The sequence below is a fragment of the Harpia harpyja genome, chromosome Z, assembly GCF_026419915.1.
Source record: "Harpia harpyja isolate bHarHar1 chromosome Z, bHarHar1 primary haplotype, whole genome shotgun sequence".
NCBI classification, from domain to species: domain Eukaryota; kingdom Metazoa; phylum Chordata; class Aves; order Accipitriformes; family Accipitridae; genus Harpia; species Harpia harpyja.
This window is the reverse complement of record NC_068969.1, coordinates 46,837,574-46,856,273: the sequence shown is the minus strand read 5'-3', so window position 1 is coordinate 46,856,273 and position 18,700 is coordinate 46,837,574. Positions and strand designations below refer to the sequence as shown.

Below are 18,700 nucleotides of genomic sequence, written 5' to 3'. Positions count from 1 at the left end.
AACTTTCTTTTCACTGTCTTTTAAACCACACTACAGATATGAAACTGTAATAGACATTTATAACCTATGAGCTAAAGCATGAATATTTTTTCAGCATCCTTTGCCATAATGACATTTTTTGGTGAGTACAAGTAACATCAACAAGCACTCCTCTTGGTACTTACCATGTGATTTTTATGCCACTTCACTGGATACAGGGAGTACTACATTGGGTCTTTTTATTGCTCAAGTAGAAAGTGCTCATTACCTATTTATGTTTATATATAAGAAAAAACAAAGAGTTGTTTTGAGTGGCATACATCACACCGTTGTAGTGGTTGATTTCCTCAAGATGGTCTTCTGGGGTTTTGGTGCGGTTTGTGGAGGCACAGTCGCAGGTCTTGGAGGAGGAAAGCTATTACTGGGACTTATCCCCAACCCTCCATTTTCCAGAGGAAATGGAGGCAGCGGAGGTGGTGGAGGCGGCAGAGGTGGGCACTGGTGTGGCAGCTTTCCCACAACACGGGCAGGCTCACTGTGCAAGTGCACCTCCCTGTTTTTAATGTTATACCGAACATCACAGTCGGGGCAATAGCCATGGTACTGCACTTTTTCACTAAATCGTACCCGTTCCCTTGCTCCCGGCTGAGGACACCGCTCTTTCTCAGATCTGTGCATCAGAGGCTGCATCGCAGCTTTCTCCAAATTACTGTTTGGTATACAGCATGTATCTCCGTTTGGGATGTGGTTGGGCCCAACAGGCAAGCCCCCATTTCGCAGCAGGGTACCATTAGTCTTGACAGGGTTGGCCGAAGGAGGCAGCCTTGGAGGCTCGTCGCACTTGACAGGCGTCAGTCGCGGTGGAGGCGGGGGTGGATTCGGCTTCCGCAGCACAGTGAGGATAGCGGAAGGGTGCGCGGGCGGCTTGATGAGTGGTGCGCTGCCCCGCACCTTGACCTTCTCCAAGCTGGAAGCTGTTGTGCTGCTGGAGCTGCTGTTGAGTGTGTCCGTTTTGGAACTGTCTGTCATCTCATCCTCCAGCTGCAGGTCAGACGTCAGTGTGTCAATCTGGTCAACCACCTGCACAACAGCCAGAGTGAAAACAGTGAGAAAAGCTTGCCCCAGTGACAGCAGAGAAAAACAAAAGCACTCTCCGCTATTCAGTTTTGTCCTTCCTAGAACTGAAGCATCCAATTTTTTTTTATCATTATTTCTTTTTTCTTGCCAACATAGTAAAGTAATAATAGTAATAAGGATAAGGATAAGGATAGGGATAAGGATAAGGATAAGGATAAGGATAAGGATAAGGATAAGGATAAGGATAAGGACGGCTAGTTTGCTAGCTCATCACTTGAATTCAAAAGAAATATAACTTAAAACACTCTGGAATGAAATTCCATTTCCTTCCCTCTAAGGTTTACTTGGCAATATCATTGTAAGTGAAATGTAATCCTTCAATATTATGCTTTGCCTTCCAGTGCAGGAGGAGACTGAATTATTTAACTTTAGCTTCTGAATCCAAATCTTCTGCAGAGTATCTTTAAGCTCTGACCTTTCACACAGTCTAGATTTAAATATGCATCTCTGTATAGGTGATATTATACACCTACAATCATAAGTTTGGTACACTCTTTCCTGACAATTTTTTAACATAAATAAGGTACTGAGAAGCAACTGCCCTCTTGTATTAGACTGCATTATCTCCCTTTATGAATATTTTCCTTAAGATCTGAGATCCTCTGAAGAAATCCTGAAATAGCATTTGCTCCAATAAAAGAGGGGAAGTAGCTTGGTTTCCAAAGTTACAAGCATTTACTAATTTACGCACTTTATTCCAAGATTTCTTCTACCTCCTATATTTCTGTTTGTAGTTTCTACAGTGTTACATCTCTTGTAGTCCTCCAGATTCCTTTTTCTACTCAATTTTTTATAAGACATGTAACTGTGCCTTTATTAGGTAGCAAAAATTGGTCATGCGACAATTAAAAGCCCTTCCTGAAAACTGCATTTCACTCAGTACCTAGTTGAACAACTGTAGTTCTAATCTACAGGCAACTACAACACACACCACAGGAAATAAGTACACATTTAAAAAGTGATCTTTATCCTTTACATCCTCACAGGATATACATAAAGTAACCAGTAGCTGAAATGTTATTAGCTAACTTTGGTGCATGAATAAAAAGCTTATGCCATTGCTTGGGGTCCTTATGGGAGATCTGTGATGTTCTGGAAGGAGAGCTCGAGGGGGCACCTGAATATAACTGAAATGAAACTAGATGCTTCCAGTTGTGCCATTGAATCAATCCTTCTTACCCCTTTGAGACTTTCATGTCTACTTCCTGCTTTCAATAATTTGGTCTTAATACTATTGATTTCAAACTAAGCTTATTTTTGAGGATTATAAGCCATATGTTAACTGCAAAGAAAGTGAAAGTCATTACTGAAGGTAGCGACTATTCGGTCAAACCAGTAACTCACTTATGTGCCCGAGTGGTAAATAGTAAATAATGAAAGCAAAACCACCATAGAATGAAAGAGCACTTTAGCTTCCACTGCTCCCACTGTAGCTAAGAGTTGTGTAATATAAAATTCATAAAAATTCATATGTAACAATTCAGTTTAGTGCCTTTCTTCTCCTAAAACCAGCAAAATGCAGACAACCATGATTCAAAAAGAGAGCTTTCAAACATCTTTGAAAAAGATTTACAAACCTTTTTCTCTCCAAGACCAAAACAACTACTCATTTATTCACTATTCGAAGCCCAATACCATGTTGCATTTCAGGTTTTTTTTAAGCATTTTTATTTTTCTCCAATAAAGAATAAAGGAAAATTATACCCTTAAAAGACAGACATTAATTACCCCAAATAATCAGGACTTAAAGTATTAGCCTAGAAGTTGAAAGGTACAGTTGAACTGTGGTAACTGTCAGATCCCAAACACCTCCTCCGGGGTACAGCATATGACTACCCTTGGAAATTTCAGAATAAAGGCAGACAAACCACATCTGTATTAAGACAATGAAAAATTCATAGCAAGAAAGGCAGTTTACAGGAGAAGGAACTCACATCATCACCTTACTTCACATATGTAAACCAAGGCAGAGAGAACTTCTCAAAATGAAATAGTGAATCTGAAGGAACAAGGAAAAGACATTCACGTTCCGGGCACTAAGCCTGAAATTCAAGCACCCCTCTGCAAGTGTAGTAGGGATTTGTGTAAATATTATGGTCTGCCTACATATGGCTAAATATAATACTGAACCCTCTCCTGGAATTCAATATGTAATCTTTTAATAAACTATAACAGCTACAGAATGGATTGATGCGACATAAACTAAAGAAACTCCTTGGCAAGCAAAGAAACAAAAGAGCTGTTAAACAGCTGCAGGCAAGAGGGAAAGGAAAGACTTATTTGTAAGGATGCTCAACACAGGAGCACTGGATAGCTTGTACATGTGACAGTACACTGGCCTATATTACAGTATTAGATAATACTAAGCGATAATATTTGGTTGCTTCACATTGGTTAATAAGAGCTATATTAAAATGCCAAGAACAAATATTGGTTTCTTTTGCAATTGGCTTATTCCAACAAAACTTAATTTTTCTTTTCCTCTATTTCCTACCATCATAGCCCCCTCAAAGGGTACCTATGAACATACAGGACCGCACAAACCAACCTCACACATGTGAGGAAAAAGACAGCCATGGACCGCTGATGTGGTTACTGCACAATTAGCTATTGATAAATCTCATCGAGATTATCCAAATAATACATTAAATCTTCCTTACCTTAGTAAAATTCACTCACAATTTCCGATACCAAATTCCCAATAAAAAAGAAAATAAAATACAAAAAATGCATTTTAATGTTATTTTAAGACATACACAAAATTCTTATCATTTTATGTATTTTTTTTCCTGCAGAACCAGTCACAAATGATGGTTTCTTTGCTTCATGTCTCGTGTGCAACAAAGATCATCCCTGTTCCACACTGTACAAAATAAATGTACTCCATGCAACGTAATTCTAGAGAAACAAAATCTGGTGTTTATTATTTTGAGACGGACACATTAAAGGTGATATTCCACTGGTGCTGTGAAGCTATAGCTGTAATTATGCAGCACACGTGTGTCATAAAATGGCAGACCCTGGTGATGAGAAAATTTGCATCCATTCAGATTGTCCTTCTGACAGGGGAAAGATTTCTCAGGAGTACCAGGAAAGTCTATTATGAACTGCCCTTGAATTTATATGACTACAGAGTTTATCTCTTGCCCTCTGGGCAAATGTATAGTACACATCAGAATTTTTTTGTCACCTACCCATTTGTAAAACATAAACCCAGCACGAAATGGCTCTGACATAACAACACAGTTTATCTGTCCAGATTCATTCCCACCACAAGCTGTGATTCTTTTCACTGTTATTTTATTTTGCCTTTTTTTGTCCCAGAAGGAAAAATTCAAGTAAGATGAAAAAGTAACAGGGAACCAGTGACTAACATAGTGAAACTGATGTAGTTTAAAAAAAAAAAAAAAAAAAAAAAAAAGGGTTGAAAAAACCAGCCTCCATTTCACAACGCACTTCCTATGGAAGTAAGAGAGAGAATACTTAGAAACAAAAAAAGCTGCTCTAGTTCTGCAGAATCTGTCCATTTTTCAGTTCTGTAATAAAACAGGACATGACTCACATGCACAAGCATGGGGGAGACATCCTTTTATAGCCTGAGGGGCTCCTTAGCCATTAACTGGATTTGAGCTCTGCAGAGATGCCCACTTCTCTCCCGGCGATATCCTAAGGCTTCAAGCTCTGTAGGATCCAGTGTGACACTCCTGAACGAACCAGGACATCAGCTCATTCCTACGGCATTTCTGGGTTGTTACTGGACAACAGTATTAGGTGCCCAGCAGGGATGGAGTTGGATTTCCCTAGCTGACCCAAAGAAATTAATGAAAGTCTGGTAACACATGTACAGACCCAAAATGTTTTATCCTGAAATCTAAATTGTTCAACAAGTCAAATCTCTGCTTACAGCATCACTTTATCCTCAGAAATATGTGTGGAGCTTTTGGATGTTTGGGGTTTTTTTGGGGGGGGGAGGGTATTATGTTGACAACAACTGGGTATCTTTGCCACACAAGGAGCAGAAAAATCAATTGTTTGGATAAAGCAAATTTAATGTAGATATTATGTTTATCCTTCACCTCCAGTTTACTGATTGAAAATTAATTTGCATTTTCTTGTCCTTTTAATTTTTTATGTAGACACTCAGGTCTTTCTTTCCAGTACTGCTCAAACTAGACAGAAGATCAACAACAGCATCTGTAAAACATGTACATAAGAATTTATAAGCACCATTCAGAACGAGCAATCGATGTGAATTAAATCCCATCTCTACCTAAACTCAAACCAGCAGGTGTATGTTTAAAAACCAACACTAGCTAACAGCAATTTATTAAATACAAAAAAAAACCAAAACAAAAACCAACAGAACTAGAATTAGAGTTATGATTCACAATTATTTTGCTTTTTCTTGTTCTTTTGATTTTTGTACACACTCAAGCCTTTCAGTAGATTTGGGAAAAAAATGTTAATTATGAACATTCCAATTAGGAAACAGTCAAGTGTTCAAACACACCAGTGTTCCTAAATCACTTAGCTCAGAGGGGCTGATTAACTCACTTTCTAAGCTGCCTCTTTGTAGACTACCTAACTACAATTACAGCTTCAAGGAAAATATCAGTGCTGTATGACTGTAGGTAAATCACAGATCTTTGCTAAAGCAAGTGAATACTACTTCTGTTGAGTTCTTGCTTGTCAATGCACTAACTTCTAATACTTTTAAATACATTTTTTAAACTTTTTTTTAATCTCTATTTTTCAAAATGCTTTCTCAAGATATCTAAACTAATAACTTGAATATTAAAAGAATGTGGAAATATATAATTGAAAAGAAGGTAGGAAGTAATTAGGGTACTTTCCTCATACCAGCAAAATCCAAATCTTTAGAGAATGTCACAGATGCTTGAGATGGTTTACAGACAAGTAAAATAACACATTTCTCTCTGCTTCAAGAGCTTTCGGGTTTGGATTAGACACAGAAAACTAAAGAATGAGAATAAAACAAAGCCAAAAGGAAAATGATAGGTCTGTGGTTAAATCTGAAATTTGTGCTTAATTTTTTTAGAGAATTTTAATGTTAATTTTCTGCTAAATAAATGCAATGAATAGTATCCACCAATGAAGTAAAATGAAAACAAACCAAAAAATGCTTAGAAGTTCATCAAAGACGACATGTGGAAGTGAAAACTCCATACTCCAGAGAAGATATAGATGAAAAAAAAGTACCTGTGCAGGAGCTGACAAACAGCCATCGGGAAGAAGAAAAGCAAACATGAAGTAACCAAGGATTGCTTCTTGCTGACAACTTGCCAGGTAGTAGTTACTAAGAGTAGGCAATGAGGCCAGATCACTAGATTTTAAGATGGGAATGCAAAATAAAACAGTGATTGCACTCTGGATGTACTTGAGCAATAGAGCATAGAAGTTGAAGAAAGCAAAATGAATCAGTGGATGAATGTTGTAGACATGACTCCTGAGAGCAAAAGAATAGTGTAAAGAAAGCTAGGAAAGAAAAGGCAGCCATGTAAGACCACACCTCACAAGGAGCTGACGAAACATTTCAGTTAACAGCTAAGGTTCTAGGAGCATTTGGGAGAAAGACTGCATGGCGAAGTTTATACACATAACTTAAATTTATACAATATATAAGATCTATACTAACATTACATGAGTTTTTATTCCTACTTCACTAAGATTAACCATGAATATGATTTGTGTAACATTTGTAAGATAGAACCATAAGTAAACTGAGACTAGAGATCAGTATTTGGAGACAACTTTCCTCCCTGTTGTCTCTGGGAGTGCACTGCATATTAAGCTGTTAGAGAAAATGTAAAGCTCCTTGCTGTAGACAGAGGTAAGATTAAGTTATGTACTACCAAAAAAAACCTTACCAATTGCATTTAGCTTCAGAAATTCTGTGCTGCAACCACCAGTGCATGGAGAATGAACCAGTACTATCAAAGTCAGGAGGTCAAAAGGACATAAATACTACTCACATCCAATAAAAAAGAAAAAAAATTGGAAAACCAAAGGAAGACATTGAAGTTGCAAACAATTTGCAATACAAAGGTATCCTACAATTAACCCTGTCCGCAATGTTATCAAACTCTTATATTAAATTGCTTAAAAATATAGAGCTAACATAAAGTATTGTTTTTCCACTGAGGTCAAGCTGCAGTCCCTGTTTAAGGTAACTGAGAATCTCGTCCAAGAAAACATCTTGTGATTATCAAAAGCAGCCTATGCTGGCTTAGTATTTCCATTGTTTGAGTTGTACTTAAAAGTTGCATCTGGTTTTTACCTCCTCTGCTACGGCACTTTTGTGGGTGAGTATCCTAACTTGATTAGACCAATACTCAAAAATCCGTATATCTTACTGGACTCCAGGATCTATTATAAGAATCTAACCTGGCAATAATAAGACTAAAACATAACACAGAAACTAACAGTTTCTTTTACTTCTTAATTGTATTCCTAAACTTCTCTGAAAAGAGTATCTACAATTATTCACAAACACTGTTTGCAGTGCTTCTCTTTGCATGATTATGTGATACACATCCACAAATGCATATGTAATCTATTCAGAGTTTTATTACCTCCTTACAATAAATGTTTCACCAGGTGTGTTTTTCCTCCTCTTTAAAGGCAGTAGGAAAGAGGGCAGTAAGGTACTGATGTTCAATGAACATATAAACCACTACATGCACTCAATCCACCACAGACAATTGTGCTTTTTTTCAACTCTTGAATAAAGCAGCAAATTGCTTTTCAGAACGAAAAGTAATATACTCTTAAAGATTCATAAATTAAGTTTATAGGGCTTCAAAATTATAATTTTTCCTAAGATGTCCAGCCATTTTCACTGTTTCATATGTTCTTCAACATTCCACATGGATTTATGAGTAAGATTTCTTTTTTAAAATTACTTGCTTCTGTACAGGGTAGCACCTCTCAAAAAAGCTGCATAAGCAAAATGGAGATGGTATTTAGCTGTGATATTACTTCTGAGGTGGAATAGTTATAATCCACATATTATTGTCTAGTACTACACCACAGCAGTGTGCAGCTATGAGATTTGATTTAACAATTTTTTGGAAGTTTTCTAGAAAATGAATAGTTACAGACAGATACTGATCTTTAAATCAACTGAAATCAAGTCAGGTCATGAGACTAGCACAAGTTTTTGCTTTCTTACTTTGAACTAAAAAAAATTACTGGGGAAAGGAACAAAATTAGGTGGTATTCTTTAACTACAAATAAGTGCAATCAAAATGTCTTAATTTCATTATTTTTGAAGCAATTCCAAAAACCTGCAAAGTTTTACATGGATAAATTTTGCACTTTACGCGCAAAAATTAACTACATGACAAGCCAGAAAAAGAAACATGTAATTAACAATTAAACAGCAATCAGCTCTATCACAAAGAGGCTACTCTTACCTTTAAGTAAGGAACTGGCAAACATGCTATGTCAGTAGCTCTCATATCTTATGATTGCATCTCTAATCCTACAAGAAATTGTTCGCTTTCTGTAATTACTACAGGAATCTTTAAGACAAGCTGTCAAACTATTTACCTTCCCATCATCTTAGCTCCTTATTTCCTGTAGAGTTACTAGTCCTTTGTTGACAAAAATGAACATTCAATATAACTAAGGACACAATTAAACTTTTCCCCCACCAAGTCTTTGCCTGTAAATCCTGAAACACCACAGAGCTAACAACAAATGAAAGGGAGGTCACTATTAACAGTGAGAGAGCAGTATTTCCCTCTACAGTTTAAGCCGCATAACATCAGAATAAGACCCTGTTCTCAGGTGCTTATATTCCAGCTTCAGTCATCCATGGTCATATCTTTTGCATTTGCCATAGCTAACTTCTCTACACTGCCCCACAGCCCACCCTCCCCCTGCTCCCCCATCCCTAGTGAATACAGCTTCCAGGTCAAGGAGAAATTGAACAAAATTTAGACTAGAAACATGTTTATAAAGTTGCATAAGCCAAAAAATTGCAAATAGAAACCAAAAGAAGAGCTGTACTAGGAGGGACAAGTGGTCTACTTAGTATAATATTGTGAAAAATTATAAAAAGTAGGTGGCCAGGCAAGAAAACAAGAATGGAAAAGTCACACAGAAGTATTTCTGTAGAATTCTATCCCTGTCTCAAACAATTTCTAACTCAAGGACTTCTCAACAGATTTTGCATTAAGCAGATCTTGACATATTTATCTACCATGAACATGCCTATTTCTGCTTGAACCCACATAAGCTTTTGGCATCCACAATATCCTGCAGTTTCCCACTTCATTATACGGGTATACCACCAGTCCTCTTTCTGCTTGAGAAAAAACACAGAAGCTTTTATAGACAAAGTGCTTCACGGATTTGCCTAATACTTAAGCTGTAGCTGTTTTTTAAAACTACAGCTATGCAAGCCCTCTCAGTCTTGGAATTTGGTTTTGGTTTGGGGTTTGTTTGTTTGTTTGTTTGTTTGTTTTAAATCAAATACATGATAAATGTCTGCAGAGCAAAGAGTAATAACCTCACACAAGGAAACAAAGACTCAAATAGCTGGCTACACCCAGAAGTCCTTCTGCCACCACTAAGAAGTTATAATAAAAGTTTTACAGTATATCCAGCAGCATCTTTGTATTTGAAGCTTTATTAATAAATAATCATGTCTGTTTATGCTAAAATATTCTAGCATAGCACTAGGGATGAATCCAATATTTGAGTTAATTCACACGTCCAGGCAGATTCAAAGTTCAGCTTTCAGGAGACGACTCTTACAGTAGCATCGGAGACAGCTCAGTCACCAACCCTGCAGCACCAGCAAAGGGCAAGGTTAGTGTGACACCTGTCAGTGTTAAGGTATCTAAAAGATCAACACCATCCTAAGCAAACTTACACACATCTCAGCTTGATAATTAAGAGAAAAAAAAACACATCCAGTTGCTGTTGCCAGCAGAAAGTTTTTGCTAAAGAATACACTAATAACTTCAGCGAACTAGTATTACCCTTTGGAGTACGTTATACAGCCATTGATTCAACCTTACCCTCTGTACATAAATGAATTCAGAAATACACTGTTTTCAATGACAGACTTTACTAAATTGTACCCTGACATTTGGAAGTAGACTGAACACCAAGTTAGGCCGGACATAAACGTATAAATGGAAATTTAAGAATATGCTGCACACTTGGGAATCTAACAAGGCCATGAAAGCTCAATATCATCATCCTGACTTAGTATTTCAGGGATAGCAAACTGGAAAGCCCATATTCAAAATCTTAAAAGAAAAAGGCTTCTTTTCCATGAAGGAATAAAAAAAGAAATAGAAAAGGCAGTAAGCTGCTCTCTGTGTTCCGCTTTAAGAACTTAACATAGCCATGGTAATTCCTCTGTGTAACCTTTTGGACGAAGTTTGCTAGGGAAGCTTCTTGGAAGGTCAGAGAGAGAGACAAAGGCAGGTATGCGGCAGGTATTCATAGCAAGAAGAATAGTACAATTATAGTTCCTGTCATGCACAAAAGAACCCTGATAAAATTATGATAAACAAAGAGAAACTGTGAGAAAATAAAGTGAAAAAAACCCAACCAACCAAACAAAAACCTTTCTAGAAAAGCAAGTTCAAAGAATATTTGTAACAAAAAAAAATAGCTGTTCTAAAATATTAACTGAAATAAGTGAGCATTCCTTACGAATCATAACAGAATTTCACACTTCCAGTGAAATACTCACATCATCTTGTATTTGGCAATATAGGAAAGTAATTAATTCACAAAAGTAAAGGGGATTAAATCTGGTTTTATGTCACATCTAGAGACACAGAGAGATGACACTTGTCTTAACCCTTGTAAGGGAGTGCAATGATTTCACACATAGCTCATTACCCAGGCTGAAAGAAAAACTGCAACTCAGACTCATCACTAAAAAAGAAGTCTCACCCTGAGTTATCAGCCATGCCTTTCCTTTGCTCCACTCTCTTGCCCATGATGATGCAGTCACCAAAACTGTGTTAAGCACAGCAAATCAATTCACATATTTGAAATAGCACATAGGATGTGTATCTCTATGGGCAGCAGTGTTAGCTAAGAGTTGTTCAAGAACAGATTCCAAGAGCAGGAAATGAATCTGGCACACCTTGTTCTGAACATTGACAAAAGACTCACAACTAGAAAAAAGGGCTTTTAAGTACTGGAGAAACAAATGAGGACTACATAATAAAATACATAGAAAGTTTAATTTCATATGACTCACAAAGAAAACTGCAACTTAATGGGAAATCAGCAATTTTCCCTTGTCATATTGATGGCAGTTACACCTTTTTTTTTTTTTTTTTTTACTCTTCGAGTTTAGGTTTGACAGGGTAGATATAGCCTGTGTTACTATTTAAGCTCAAGAAAGTAATGCAACAATTCTAATTTTCTTTTGGGGGACACTGAAATCTACTTTTTTTCTTACCTCTGAAAATGGTTATTGTAAGGCTATAATAAGGAGAGAGTACAACTACTTTATTATTTCATTTTTGTACATTTCCCCCTAAATTTGTGGAATTATAAATAATATTTTTGGAAACACAAAAGCTGCAGACCTCTATTTTTATGCTATTAGATGAGAAAAGAAAAAAACATTGAAAATGATGAAGCTGGACATGGTAAATATGCACTTGATCAACTATTTCTGCATACATGGTTTTTTAATTCATTGGCGCAAATTGGGAAACTTAAAAGACAAACTGCTATTCAGCATTCAATGCTTAAATGGACATGTAAATACAAGTAAAAAGGCTTCCCTGTAAAAAACTTACTTAAGAGAATTAACATGGAACCCTTGTGTATGTGTTTCAGTAATACTCTCTGACAGTGGACATCTCTTTTTTAATATAAAGAGGCCAGAGAATACCAGAGCTGTGAGACTCTGGTGTGTGTTCTGAATCAAATGTATCTGTATAAATCAATATTCTAGAAGCTGTGGCTTACTACTGCTTTTCTCTCAAAACAGGCAACAAAATTGAAAATGGCTGCATGTTGACAAAACCTAAGGAATGGTTAGTCTGTGTATTCTTATTATTTCTAGCGTTTTCTAAATAGAAGTGTTGTAAAACAGCTGAAAATGCAATACCATAAAATGCTGGAGATTGTAGTCCCTACGTATAACCTTTGCTATAAACATCGGTTCATAATGACTACAAATAAAGTGATTTTCCTAATTATACATCATATTAATATAAATGAATGCTAAATATTTGTCTAAGCTCTTAACTATTAATGTGAACAGCATGTAAAAGTTCCTTAAGTATGTGCATCCCCAAACTGTTAATGTTCACCATGGAGACTGAAAGTTCCCCTGTAGGATTAGAAAAAAATGTTCCACTAATCACATAAATATTTTCCTAGGTACACTCTTCAGATACATTAAAAACAGCTATTGGGGAAAAAAAAAAATTCTCGTAACATTATAGCTCTGAAAAAGAATTTAAAATATTTAGCACACCCAAAAGAATTTTCTGAGAAGTTGGCAAACAAATCTACTGCAATTCTTTTGTGTTAACTCCAGTCTTAAGCACTAGGTATACTTCTCTGATTTTAAATAAAACACCTCACTAGGCTTAGTATTAATCAGCATCCTTCCTTTTCCTCTGACAGTCTAAAAGAGACTCCAGAAATAAATGTTTAACATCCTTTTGTTCTAAAAACAAAAAGACATTCCCCAAGAACAGCCAATGTATCTTTTGGGAGACCATATGTTGGGCTGGGGATTTTTTGATTGAAAGGATTTTATTAGTGAAACACTACTCTGAGTCTAGATGGCCTCCATATTTTAATATTTCAGCACCATTTCTGTTACAGCTCCAAAGCCACATTTAAGGACAAATGAAATGTGCAATGAATTTACATTAATCTGGAAGTACTAGTTCCAAGCCTGTTGGACACTTATTAAAATACAGTTTCAACAGAGCTGAATGGAACTGGAGGATTTAACTTAGTAGATGCATTTCAAACCAGTCCTTTTGGCTTCAAAACATGACCCAAAACTGCACAATCCATTAAGTTTCATTCTAATTAAACGTTTGAACAAATCTAAAGTTCAAAGCAAATTTTAGATGATGTGACAGCATCGTCTGCTTTTTACAGTGAAAAAATACTAAAGCAGTAGGCTTTTTTTTCTTCAGAAATCCCTGCAATACTCTTTCGGTTCACATGGTTTCACTGAAAGAAAGAGCTTCTATTTATGCAATAGGTTGAACTATCTGTCTGGATAAAAGTAATGTTATTGATAATGATGATTACTATAAAAAAGTTGTATAACTCTTTCAGCTGAGAGGTCTTAAAATAGGTAAGCTGCCTTCCCCCTCCTTGCTCTCCCAGCGAGCTGCTGGAGACATCTGGAAGTAAGTGTGCTGTAGACATTGTTCCAAGAATGAGAGAACAAAAAAGATGTTGTAATATTGACCTTACTGAAGGCTTCTTGTGACTTAGTTTGACTTTTTCCATCTGGATGTACTGAGCAGAATACATAACAGGAGATAGCCCATGGTTAGCTTACACCACTAATAAATAATAGTAATGAACCAGCCAAATCCCACTGCTAGAGACAGTAACTGCTATGAACGATGTAGGTTTAAAATGAATACTTGCTTGCTTTTTAATTATTAGTTGCTCCAAGTTAAATGATTTCTGCTCACACTTTATCACAACATATTTAAGGAATTTAATTAAAAGTCATAGAATATTCTACCTTAATATTCATGGATAACATTTTTTTCAGATTCCTTTAAATAAAATGCTACATGTGCACAGGGGAAATATAAAAATAAGGAGTTTTACCTCATCCTTGGTTCTATACACATTATACATGTCAAAATGCTATAAAAGTTTATTGAGTCTCAGCTCTCTATGGCTTTGGCCTGAACCACATTTTTTATTCAATATGCTAATTATCTGAAGAAAACGAGTAACAATATAGTCTAGTCAAAACTTTTGTCCCCTTAGGCAGATATATAAATCTGATCCCTCCAAGTCATTAGTACAATTTATATATATTTTAAACAGTGAATAAGAGCAAACTGTAGCTAAGGGGTTTTTTTAATAAATAATATAATTAAATCATGTAGCAATAATTACACTAATCACATTAGCATAATACAAACATTGCCAAGACAGCTATTTAAAAAAATTCAAAGTAAATAATGTAATCTAATGTTAAACATTTACATAGAAGTTTGCTTATTTTACAGTTAAACCTGAAGTTAATCAAAATCACTTATTTCAGAGCTTGAAAAAAGCTTTCTATCTGCCTTCTAGTAAAAAAAAAATTAACACCATAAATTAAGGATGCATGGGGAGCAAAGGTGAAGGAGCAAAGTCTACAGTTAATGTTTGCAATGAGATACATACTGTATTTGCTGAGTCCTAAAAATGCTTATCTAACGTCTTTAAGATGTCTTTAAAGTTTAGGAAGTCTTCTGTTTTCAAATCTCAAATTTGTACTATTAATCTCCCCAACAGAAAAAATCAGGAAATCTGTAGGTCAGATATTTCCAGCACTTTTGAAGGAGGTAATTGTTTCAGAGTGTGCCAAAACACAATACCATAGATGTTTTTTCAAGCAATGACTAACATATATTTGTCCTTATAAGACCATTAGCTCATGTTTTTGGCAGTATTACCTGCTGTTCCAATTCTATTTCTGGTTAAACATCAGGTAGGTTATAATGCAAGAAAACAGAAAGTTTTTCTTTGCTTTTGCACAGTCTGCAAAGGAGCTGGGCCTGTTAGCCTGTAATGTACTTACACTCCCAGCACTACTGAACTGTTAAAAGAGAATCTGGCCATCTCACATGGTACCTGCTGTGGTACTCAGTACCACAATGTTGTATCTTTACTGCTTGTGGTCCAGTCCCTCTCCTTGTGTATTCAGTTCAGATGCTTCTGCATCTGTGGCATAGATTTCCCTTGGCTGTAGTTACTTTTGCTATTTTTAATGCAGGAGAGAGGCATGACTTATTGGAAGTATTAATTAAAGGCTGAAGGTGAAATTCAAGAGGTCTGTTTCCCTCAATAAATGAATAGTTACATTACAACAGGGAACTGCAGGAGACTACATTGATGCAGATGGTAGAAAACCATTTCCAAACAGATTTCTAAATACAGTGGTTTGCAGGGTGAGGGAGCAACCCTCTGCCTTGGTCATGCAGGGTAGCGAACTGCAGTCAAGATTCAACACAGCTACTCCAAATTTCCAACTAAACAGAAGGTTAAAATGATTCACTCATCAAAACGAATTGTTGATACTCAGCCTTTGAAGCTTTGTTCTGTTTTTTGGCTTCCCTATGAAGCATTTTCAGCTGAGTCATCATGTTGATGAAAAAGCTATAGAATACTTATTTTAAAGTTATGTATATTAATAATTACTTTTGTAGTGACTATGACAATACGAGGAAAACCTGATCCAAACCTCTTGGACAGAAGAGAAAAAAAGCAGTTTTCTATGTTTGCTGGACCTTCCTTCCACATTGTCTTCTGGAAATTACAAGACATGAATACTTTTTCCCCTCTCTTTTTTTTTTTTTAAATATATGATAGGCAAGCAGCACAACTTCTGCTCAGGTTAATTATGCAATCCCTTAAGTACTAAATCATTTCTTTGATTGCCACCCACATTACTAATCCGCTTTGAAGCATCCTGATATCCTGTCCTTATAATTCCCAATCCCTTTCTGATAATTGCAGCACTTGTGGCAGCAGGAATGAAAAGTTTTGTACCTATTATGTTGAAGTGGTCCTTCGATGTAAAGAGTGAATTTTTCCAGTGCTGCTGGCAGGATGCACAGAGAAGCACTAGGAAAACAGATCAAGTGCCTGCTTCTGCCGCTATGTGATGGAGGTCACCTTGGTTTGCTTTATTTCAAATAAAAATGCAGAATACTATTCAACAGAACATGGCTGGCAAGAAGAAAAGACGTTACATACAACAGACCTTTGGTATATGCATTAACATTTTACCATAAATCTCATTTGCTATTGCTATATACAACATAATCAGGTAGCACTGAACACATAATTATTTTGTTTTCTGGACTATTAGTGAAAAGAAAATTATATAGGTAAGCTTTATAGCTATAATTCGTATTTTAATACTGAGACCTAGAATTTTAGAACCAAGCTCTGCTCTTTAGTAAAGCAAATATAAGCTGCAAATACAGGTACTTGGGGATCAGAATCATAGAACAGGCCTGTATACTAAGGTAAAGAGTATATACATTTAATATAAGAAAGTGCTGCAAACTCTGTCAAAAATATCATCTATACTTGAAATATAAAGCAATTTTGAAATGTCTAAAGAAAAAGCAAGTTCTGCAAATTATTTTAAAGTTTTAAATGAAAATTATTGAAAAACCTATGGAATTACATTTAGTTTTTTTAAAGGCATAAGAGAGGTTATTAGTTTTAGTCAAAACAAAGTATAAAAGTGTAAGATCTGACACATTAGGCAGCTCAAAAAGAGAGAACTCTATTCACAGCTAGGTAGGTTGTATCTTCCTGGTAGAAGATAAGATGTTTCTTTAGGGCTAGATATAACACATTTAAAGAGAGAATTCAGGGATAAGAAAAATTTAACATTAAATAACATTTAAATTTAATTTCAATTATCTCTTCGAGACTATAATTTTGCACAGTAAAATTACTACTAGTTAATTATTGGTACGACATTAGTACTATGTACTAAATACTGCTATTTAATATCTGTGTCTTATTTCATCGTTTATTTCTGTGCAGTGTGACTGTGACACATGCCAACTACCTTCCTGACAGAAAGGACAAGACAAAATGTCAGGAGATAGAAAAACACAACTTGAATGTACAAACAAGGGTCATAGTTATTTCTACTATTCTTAACATCAGAACAGCTAAGACAAAAGCAGCTTTGTAAAACACCACGAACATTGTTAAGCATTTAAGTTTTCCCCAGCTCTTCTCGCTTTCATATGCATTTTTATAGAAGTATTGTTAAAGTATATATGCAATATTACATCCATATTTTACACCTGCTATCAAATATTTATAATATATATGGTTAACTTGGTGATTACTGTATTTTGTTTGTTCTTTTCACTAGGTTAGTAACATACAAGGGCTGAATTACATTTTTAGCCTAATACTTACAATAGTGGCCTTTTTGCATTGATAAAACCATTACAAAAAAAAGGTGTCCACTGATGATCCCTCTCCCCATGATTAGAGATTGTAGTTTCGTTGCTCTTGATTTTACCTCCTTAAGTACTTTTAAGGTCAAAAATTTCCCCCTCCTCCAGATCAAGGAGTGTAAAAACAACATAACAATATTGCAAAAAAACAATGCCATTAAGTCATTGAACATGCTCCTATCCAATCACAGGTATTGCAGCAGAAGGAATAATTCATAACATATTTTTCCTTTCTTTTTGTGTTTGTGACAGAAAAAAATAAAATTACAAGTGTTTTGAATGTAGTTGTTACCTATTCAAATAATACGTAATCTACAGATTATCTTAAAAGAGAACACAGGAAACAGATGCGTGCCCAGTGGTTTCCAATTTCTAGCTCTGCTATTGATGTAACTGTTGTGTTAACGCAAGAAAGGAGCTTCATCTTTATGTGATGCTGTTATTCTCCTTACTCTTTATCTCTCATCCATTTAGACTGTACACTCTGGAACAAGAGTTATATTTCTCTGGCGTGCAACCCTCCCCGCAAAATATGTGCTACTTGTTACTATCATTCTTCAACACTATTTCAGAGAACATTGTTGGCTAATCTTGTTGGCTAATTTTGTTGGTTAATAGGTTCTCCCTACAGCGGGGCAAATAAAACACTTATAGTCAAGTTTCAAGTGTAGATGTTTCAAAATTCAAATGTGCCTTTCATTAACATTTCCTTGCAATGTATGCACTAGATCATTTATTGAAAAAAACACTCAAAATTCACTTCATCTAACTATATATTGTAGAAATTATGTTTTAGATATCAGCTATTATAAGTAGTTGTGGAAATTACATATTTTTTCAAGAGCAAGGTGTAAGTAAATGACATATTAGGCTACCTTACACTAAATTGCCCTGGCAATTCTGAACATGTCGTACCACCCCTGACCACTAAGCCATGTTCTCACAGACAGTGATCAGTACACTCATAGCACTACTTGGGGTCTTAGATCTTGCTCCCATTTAAATGCTACTCCTATCTGCCTAATCTCTCAAGACGTGATTTAAAACACTTGTTCCAGAACCCAAATTTCAAGAAGAAAGCAATAACACTTATATTTTTACAAAAGAAATCCAAAGTAAATATAAGCATTAAATGAAAGACAGGTGAAATACTCCTGTGCACAAGTTGAGTTGAAGTTCACACAGGAAGAGAGCCTAGAAAACCTTTACAAAAGAGGGATATGGCGTGAGAAGTTACAGGAAGTAACAGCAAAGCAGCAGAGTGACCTGTCTTAGCAGTTGAGCCGTGTTATCTTTGGTATTGAAAAATAAAACTTTCTGATCAAGTTTCAGAAGAATTTCAGGCTTCAGCTTTCATAGCATTGCCTAACTCAAAATCA

At 35.8% G+C, this 18,700-nt stretch overlaps 1 protein-coding gene across 2 annotated transcripts in view; it reads right to left on the bottom strand.

Moving 5' to 3' along the window:
- The window catches only part of PRR16 (proline rich 16), a 172,191-nt gene that overhangs the window by 59,528 nt on the left and 93,963 nt on the right, over nt 1-18,700 (bottom strand). For both annotated transcript variants that reach the window (XM_052778039.1, XM_052778040.1), the window contains exon 2: nt 165-1,059. In XM_052778039.1, coding sequence (XP_052633999.1) covers nt 301-1,059 — 759 coding nt within the window. In that variant the 3' untranslated portion in view covers nt 165-300. The remainder of the gene's footprint in view (nt 1-164; nt 1,060-18,700) is intronic.